This window comes from Mercurialis annua, linkage group LG1-X (genome assembly GCF_937616625.2).
Source record: "Mercurialis annua linkage group LG1-X, ddMerAnnu1.2, whole genome shotgun sequence".
Taxonomy (NCBI): domain Eukaryota; kingdom Viridiplantae; phylum Streptophyta; class Magnoliopsida; order Malpighiales; family Euphorbiaceae; genus Mercurialis; species Mercurialis annua.
In genome coordinates, this window is record NC_065570.1 from 62,664,817 (window position 1) to 62,673,692 (window position 8,876).

At 32.3% G+C, this 8,876-nt stretch overlaps 1 protein-coding gene across 1 annotated transcript; it reads left to right on the forward strand.

The window, feature by feature from the left end:
• Positions 1–59: 59 nt before the first annotated feature.
• LOC126685920 (uncharacterized) lies at positions 60–2,826 on the forward strand. Its single transcript, XM_050379930.2, has 5 exons — positions 60–545; positions 827–962; positions 1,392–1,459; positions 1,704–1,790; positions 2,516–2,826. Exons 1-5 carry the CDS (start codon positions 180–182, stop codon positions 2,594–2,596), a joined length of 738 nt encoding a protein of 245 aa, XP_050235887.1. The 5' UTR covers positions 60–179; the 3' UTR covers positions 2,597–2,826.
• The last annotated feature ends 6,050 nt before the right edge of the window (positions 2,827–8,876 follow it).

Sequence of the window (8,876 nt, forward strand, 5' to 3'; positions counted from 1 at the left end):
TTTGATCATTCTAAAATTGTACAAGCAAACCGACTATTTTCAATTTGGTTCGGTTCGGTTTCCGGTCGGTTTGGAGCAAACCTCCGATATGCCAGCCTATCTATTACAAACCCCTCATTCTGTTTTTCAGTTAAACCACCACTATAACTACTCTATCAGACCACCACTCTACCAAGAGGATGATTGCCACCAGTACCAGACTGCCTATAAATTTACAATTTTGCCACTCCACCCCCAAATTTCTCCCCCAAAAACCCTCATTTATCACTCACCCACTCATCAAAAACAATCTCAATTCCAATCATATTCATCATCAAGAGAAACCCAGTTGCAGAAGTCATCGTTTTAGAGCATTTACGGTCAAAGCTTCATCAATGGCGTCATCAACCGAGACAGAGACCAAAGCCTTGTCTGTTCTGTTTGTTTGTCTGGGTAACATTTGTAGAAGCCCAGCTGCTGAAGGTGTCTTTAAAGACGTTGTCCTTAAGAGAGGTCTCGATTCCAAGTTCAATATTGACTCTGCTGGTACCATTAATTACCACGAGGTATCTATCTGTTGACCCTTTTGTTTGGTTACTAAGAAAATTGAACCACATAAAATTATGGCCAACTAGCTCACTATCAAGATTCGTTTCTTGTTTAAGATTCTATGCTCAGTAGCATGGACAACCTTTTCCATTTCGGACATGAAATTTCATTTTTAACATCAGAGACCTCCAAATCACACTGTTTCGCCCTGTCCGTGTCCATGCTACAATAATTGACTGTATATCTGGTAGAAATGTGTGTTTGATTTGTTTATGTTACTTTTTTTGGGCTAACAAAGGGTAATCCAGCTGACCCAAGAATGAGAGCTGCCTCTAAGAGACGTGGAATTGAGATAACATCCATATCGAGGCCAATTCGAGCTTCTGATTTTAGGGATTTTGACATCATTCTTGCAATGGACAAGCAAAACAGAGGTAAGATAACAATCGCAAATGCTGCAATATGTATGACTTTGTTCAGTCTTGTTTTTCGAAATCACTGGTGTATCTTGCAAGAATTAGTCGTTTTTTAGTTACTACATGCAATGACGGAACCAAAACTAGTCATTTTTAATTTTATTAAGGCGGGCAAAACAAAAAATTTAAGGTCCGCAAAACTGTGGTTTAAATCCTATATAAATATTTTTATTTATAAGATGATCAGTTGTCCACTGTACTCATGGCTGCATTTATTAGTATATGCACACATGACACATCTGTTATCTGCTGTTCCCTTTTTTGGTGCCATGGGAAATTTGAAGGGGTGAGTCACAAGGATTGAACTCGTAAATTTTCTATAAATAGGCAATATGACAATGATTTGTGGTATGTGCTTACTTCATGTTCGGGTTCATTTGTGTTTAGAGGATATATTGGAGGCTTTTACTAGGTGGAAATCTAGAGAGAAACTGCCTGATGATGCAGCAAAAAAGGTTAGCAATTTTTTTTAGTGTAGATGAGTGCAAAAACCGAATTAACGAAGATATGAAAAAGATTATTTGGTTAATTGATGAAATTAAAACCAGCTGTTGTTTTTGGTTTGGTTTTGAATATAAAAAACTCAGTTTAGTTTCAATATGAATTGAACCAACCAAACCAATTGGTTCAGTTCCAATCAAATGCACACCCCTAAACGTAGTATATATTGTTTCTTCTTATGTTTGTTTGTTTTTGCAGGTTAAATTAATGTGCTCTTACTGCAAGAAACACGAGGAATCTGAAGTTCCAGATCCTTACTATGGTGGACCACAGGGGTTTGAGAAGGTAACTTGCTAACTTATCAAGTTAAATTATTGGAGCTAACATATAACCTTTTAATTTCATGTTTAATCATATGCTGTGAATTGCACGTTATTGGGTAAACTTTATTTACGCTGTCGGATATTGAGCGCATCTTGATTTAGCAGCATCATGATTACTAGATATTGTTCGAACAGCAGTTAAATGGGTGGCACATATTCATCTGATACATCAATTAGTCTGGAAAAATGATTTGATAGTTTGATATTTTGGGCATCTAGGCTTCACCTATAAACAAATTTCACTTGTGCCTTCATGCACAGAAACTTATGTAATCCTACATTTTGGCGTTCTGTTTTCAAATATGAAAGCGTTTATGAAACTTCAAAACTCTATCTATAATGTATTTTGGTTGATCCCCTCAAGTCCAAAATTTCCTCTATTTCCCTTAAGTTCACTTAGATGGATGACACCAAAGTAAAATGATATATAATGAAATAATTTATTTAAGCAAGTGCTCGGGTGTCATCCATCTAAGTGGACTTGAGAGAAATGGAGGGAATTTGGACTTGAGGGGAGTCATTCCAATATGTCATTTTCAGCATTTCCTTTTCCGTGCTACATAGGAGATATCATGTGCGTGCCCTTCCAGAGTTCTGTCCTTAGCGTATTCAAATGGAAAAAAAAAATCCGCAAAAAGTTTGAATTTGTGTTTTAGTTACACTCATATTCTCTCTTTTTAATCACAGGTTTTGGATCTACTTGAAGATGCCTGTGAATCATTGTTGGACAGCATTGTGGCCGAGAATAGTGGCATCCTAAGTTCATGACTCCTAAATTAAAGCTGGTAATTTCAATTCTTGAATTGAGGATATACTGTGATTACTTAATATCCGTCATGTTGCTCATCGTGTCCAATACGAAGAATCCCGATTCAAATCTTTTACCATCTTTGTTTTGCCCCGTACATGGCACATCACAAATTATGAAGATGACGCTATGATTGAATAATATTGTCAGTAATGAAATCAATTGAATGGAAGGTAACATTATTTAATTATCTAAGCTTGGTTTGTGATACGGAGCTGTAATCTTCCCTTTCCTTGGGCAAACTTTTGACTGGGTTGAAATTACAGACTCATCATATTATCAAATCGTAGATAATTTATAAATCTTCAACAGCTACTCAGACTTTTCATCGAAAAAAACTACTCGGACTCATCCTTAACCGGCATATTTTGAAGCTCAAAATCCATCACGTGAGGCACTTTTCAGGCTTTTAAAGATATTTGCTTCAATTTATTGAAAAAAAGAAGTAAAATAGACGAACAACGGCGGCAATGGTTATGATAACGGCAATGACAGACGAATAAAAATGATGATATAAGAGCTAAAAACTTTCAGATCTAAATAAGAGAACGACGATGAAAATAACCACAAAAACAGAAGGATGACGAAAACACCAACTATATTAATAATGATGAACGACGATGAATATATATTTTAGATTCGAAAAAAAGAAGAAAGAAGAACGACGATGAAAACAGCTACAAAAACGGCGGAGGCGACACATCAACAACGCCGGTAGTATTAGGCCTCGCTTGTTTCGTAATTATACACTTTCCGGAAAATAACTTCCCGGAAAGTCAATTACTTAGGAACTTAATTATTAGGGGAGTAAAAAATATTCTATTTGGTTTGTTTTTTTTTAACTTTTAGGGAAGTTATTTTTTTTTATACATTAAATGATAAATACAATAAAACTCTTAACAAATAATTAAAGCAAATATAAAGATATTATTGTATTTTACATCTATTTATGTATGGAAGTACAACTTATCTAGATTTTGCTAAGGAAGTTATTTTCCTAGTTAAAGGGAAGTTTGACTATCAACTTTCTGGGAAGTAAGACATTTTTTTTTTGAAATCATCAAATCTCATTAAATCGAATATGAAACAGTTACATTTGTAAGAAATTCGGAATAATTCGAAAACTAAATCCGATGACCTGACATGGAACAGACAACATGCTGCCTGATTCGCAGATCTTACTTACGAAAATAAAAATAAATTATTAACTGTTTTGCTAAATAAGTGCAGTCTTCGATCACTCGTCGATCAAAACTTATCCAATCACCCACAAACTCAGAGCATTCCATTCAATCACCACTTGATAACTCCTTCATAAAAAAGAGACAGCAAACTCCTACATAAAAAGGAGACAACAAACCTTTCACAGAGAAAGGACAACAAACCTTTCATAATGAAAGGACAACATAAAACATTCAGAAAAAAAACAAACAATGAAAAACAAATAAAACTAATATAGCTCATAAACGATTCCATTTTATTGATGAAAGATCTTCGATCTATCTTCACTTCTTGGTAAATGAATTGCGCTTCGTTGATAGGTTTTAATCCATCAAAAAAATGAAAAAGAGTCGCTATTTATTATATTCTATCAAATTAAAATAACATAAATAAAGGGATGGCTACCGTCAACAACAAAAATCAAACCATTGACGGCAGCCGGAGAAGAAATAAGAAGAAAACTCTTGGCGGCTAGGGTTTTTTTAGAGAGAAAAAAGAGGTTTTTAGGTTTTTCTTAGATAATGCGGTACCATATAAAATGAATCAAGTAGATATTTTTTTATCATTTTTTGGGAAGTTTTACGTCCCTAGTTAATTTATCCCCAACTAAGCGAGGTCTTAATAACAATAAATGTCGCTGACCTCTCAAAAAAAAAAAAGGAGAAAAAGGAGGGGAAACAAAGAAAAAAAGAAAAGAGAGAGGCAAGTGGTGGTTTTTGGGTTTTTTTTTGAATTATCAAGATATAAATGTTAAGATATTTAACATCTATCAGTATTTTACAAAATACAAAAAGAGAGTAGTATTTTCGCCTAATGCTTTAAAAACCCTTTGATCGTTTAGCCTTTTTAATCCTATCACGACGTTTAAAAATCACAAATTAAGCGCTATTTTATATATTTATTTTTCAATTGTATCCTGAAATATTAAATTGATGTTTTTTTCATTTGAAAAAAATATTCAAAAATATTCTCCATGTCTAGCATATATTAATTGTATATGTTTAAAATTTACTTAGATTTAGTTAAATTAATTAAATATTTAAAACAACTTTAGTTTGATTATGGTTTTTATTTGGTTTTTAAAAATAAAGGATTTATTTGTACTTTTTTCAATCAAAATGAATCTAAATTAATCTTTACACTTAGTTAATTGAATGATTTCATCATTTAAGTAAAAAAATTGTTAAAATTTTTAACATTAGGATAGGATAGGATTGAAAAGGGGTTAAAAGATAGTAATTTTTTGAAGGCATTAAGTCTAGTATTTTTGTTAAAATAATGTGCAAGTTGGATAATTGTGTAAAAAGTCCTATATATATGGGCCAAATGTCTTAAAAAACTCCAAACTTTCATCTCCTTTTCAATCCTACCCTGACGTCGAATTTAGTCAACTTTACCCTATTTTATATTTTTTCATGTCAATTGTACCTTAAAGCATAAAATTGATCTTTTTTTATTTGGCAAAAGTTCAATTTTTTTTTTCTAAATTGACTCTTTTTGCATTAGGTTAACTTTTTATATTAAATTAACCATTTTTGAAGATTTTTTTTTTAACTTTTGTCAAATAAATAAATATCAATTTTATGATTTAGGGTACGATTGAAACGAAAAAAATACAAAATAGGATAAAATTGACAAATTTTTAACGTCGGGATATGATTGGAAGAAGGATGAAAAGTCGGGGTTTTAAAGGCATTAAGCCTATAATATGACATGTAAAGAGAATATAGTTCATTAGAAGATGGCATGAAGTACCAAACTCTACCCCTTTTGTCTTTTATAATTTCTTTTCTACATTCATTGATTTGAATTCAAATCTTTGATTCTTGAGAAGAGTTTTATGGCATTACAAAATTGATTATGTACTAAAAGAGTTCTTCTTTTTATGAATTTATTCAGTTGACCCACAAAACTTAGATCAATTGGCAAAGAAGGGATTAATTGTTATAGACTCTAAATAAGTTTTACTTTATCGAATTTAGTTCAAATGGTATGTTGTGGGGATATTCCTGGATAATTTACGCACTCTGTCCCTAAACTATCGTGTTTCTTTCAGAATTTTATCTAAACTTTAATTCATATTTCAAGTGTTCATAATTGTTTATTTAATTATTTCCGTCGTTATTTTTGTTATTTTATCAATTTTAATGAGGTTCTTGGGATAAGGCTCCAAAATTTTAAATTTTGCCATGTGGCGCCATGTGGTAATTTTAGATGTTTATATCAAACTCCAATTGACACGCCATGTCAAATAGCGTATGAATAATGACAAAAACAACTAAATTATTAGATTAAACAATTAATAATAATTAGAGTACAAATTAATTTTTTTTGACGGCTTAGTGAGAAAGACGATAATTCACTTAGTGTAAATTATACAATATTTTCCGTTGTCCGAATTTTTTTATTCGAATCGACTTTGAATTAGTCACGACAAACAATGACTTCCAAATATTAAATACTGACGATAAAGATTATTGATGTATGTTCATCATTTCGCGGAACCTATGGCAGAGTGAATAAAATAGGTAGCCAATCTGTCGAATATTTTTCCGCGACCAATCTCGGGTTCATACGTGTCGCGAAATGCTTCAGGATATAACGAACATACAGGAAGCTGATCAAACATCTCTTCGAATCTTCTGGCTCTGTAATCTTCATCGCTTTCGCTCTGCAGTTTGTTAATACAATTAGTTACACTTACTCCAACAAGTGCAGACAGATTTTTGATCTCATCCTCCTGTTTATCAACAGGCAAACTTCGGAACTTGCTCATGAAATGATTCTTATCAGGAGCACTCCACATATTGTTCCGCGGATTATTTTGAATTTTAGTATTGAACTTGCTCCCGCGATATGCTTCCAGAAGAAAAGTTTTTCTCCGATGGATTCTCCGTTTGATTCCCAGAACTCTCAGTTGGATTCTCGCCGCATCATCAGTAAAGTTTATATATGTATCAACAAATGTTGAATAATAATCGTCGTTGTCGAGCTGAGTAAACATTATGTGGAAGCATCTGGTTCGATAGTCATCTTCGCTTTCGTATTCGAGCTTTTCGACTGTAACGGATCCGCCGGTTATTAGAAAAAGGATTTTGAGCTCTTGTTCCTGCTTATAAACTGGTAAGTTTTTGAAATAAGGTGTGCAACGATCTATGGATGTAGCCGGTAAATCCAAGATTTGATAATTTGGCTCCATTTTCTTAGTGTGTTTATGTCTGGAAGTGCATATAATTAACACATACATATATAAGAAAAAGCAATGAGAAATTGCGAGGAAGGTGTTTATATGATAAGGACTAAACTTCCTCTAAACATATTTATGTGCTGGTGTGGTTAGAGATATGTCCCAGTCAGTTTGGTTGGATAGTAGAAATATTAAAACCTTTCACTTTTTGATAAAAATGAAAAATCATCCAAATTTTATAAAAGAAAAATATGATTCGGTTTCGGTGGTTTTCAGCTTAATCAAAATATAAAAATAAATTATAATTTTAAAAAAATAAAAATCATAAAAAAAAATTAATTCTAAAACTCGAACTGGAAATAAGTACATTTTCAATGATACCTTTTTTTTATTATAAAGAGCATTTAAAATAAAAGAACATCTTATAAATAAAGAAGAATATTTATTCATGACTCTTTATTTTATTTTTGTAAATTATAAAAAATATTAAATATTAGTAATATTAATTAATTTTTATTTTTAATTTATTTATTTATCTATACTATATATAAAAGCACGGATGGGAGAGGGGGGGGAGCAAATTTACCGAATAATCATTTCTAATTTATTATTAATTAACGGTTTTATGGTCATTGATTAATTAGTTACTAATGATATAATATAACTAAAGTCCTAATTAGATATACTAACTATGTTTTAATGAAATTAGTTACCAGAGATATAATATAACTTAAACCTTTTTATGTTTTAATGAAATACACCAACTTACCCGTTAGTTATTGTAAATCCACTATGACACCTCTCATGTTTAGATATATATTAATATGTCGCTAAATTAGCGATGAGTTAGCGACGGCGATATCTAAATAACATAACATGAATTAAAATTACTATTAAAGATATTCAAATTATAAAAATGACCCGCACAACGCACGAGCATCGACCTAGTTATACAATATTCCCCATTACAAAAAAAAAATAAGAATTTATTTGATTCGACTCTGAACTAGTCAAGACAAACAATAATTTCCAAATATTAAAGACCGAAGAAAAAGAAAAAGATTATTGATGTAGCTTGTTGATCATTTTGCGGAACCTATGGCAGAGTGAATAAAATAGGTAGCCAATCTGCAGAATTGTTTTCCACGACCAATCTCGGGTTCATACGTGTCGCGAAATGATTCAGGATATAACGAATATATAGGAAGCTGATCAAACATCGCTCCGAATATTCTGGCTCTGTAATCATTATCGCTTTCCCATTGCAGTTTGTTAGCATAATTAGTTACTCTTATTCGAACAAGTGCAGACAAGTTTTTGATCTCCTCCTCCTGTTTATCAACAGGCAAACTTCGGAACTTCCTCATGAAATAGTTCTTATCGGGAGCACTCCACATCTTGTTCCGCGGATTATTTTGAATTTTAGTATTGAACTTGCTCGGGCGATATTCTTCTGCAAGAAAAGTTTTTCTTCGATGGATTCTCCGTTGGATTCTCGACGCATTATCATTATAGTTTATATATGTATCTACAAATGCTGAATAATAATCGTCGTTGTCGAGCTGAGTAAACATTACGTGGAAGCATCTGGTTCGATAGTCATCTTCGCTTGCACATTCGAGCTTTTGGATAGTAACGGATCCTCCCGTTAATAGAAAGAGGATTTTGAGCTCTTGTTCCTGCTTATAAACTGGTAAGTTTTTGAAATAAGGTGTGCAACGATCTATCGGTGTAGCCGGTAAATCAAAGATTTGATAATTTTGTTCCATTTTCTTAGTGTGTTGATGTTTTTTTTTATTTTCATATCCAGGAACTGCATATAACACATACAT

What these genes read in the sequence shown, in the direction of transcription:
- LOC126685920 (XM_050379930.2), top strand. Translation starts at nt 180, where the DNA reads ATGATTGCCACCAGTACCAGACTGCCTATAAATTTACAATTTTGCCAC. An exon ending in CTGATGATGCAGCAAAAAAG is followed by an intron (nt 1,460 to 1,703) that starts GTTAGCAATTTT and finishes TTGTTTTTGCAG; the next exon opens with GTTAAATTAATGTGCTCTTA. An exon ending in GACCACAGGGGTTTGAGAAG is followed by an intron (nt 1,791 to 2,515) that starts GTAACTTGCTAA and finishes TTTTAATCACAG; the next exon opens with GTTTTGGATCTACTTGAAGA.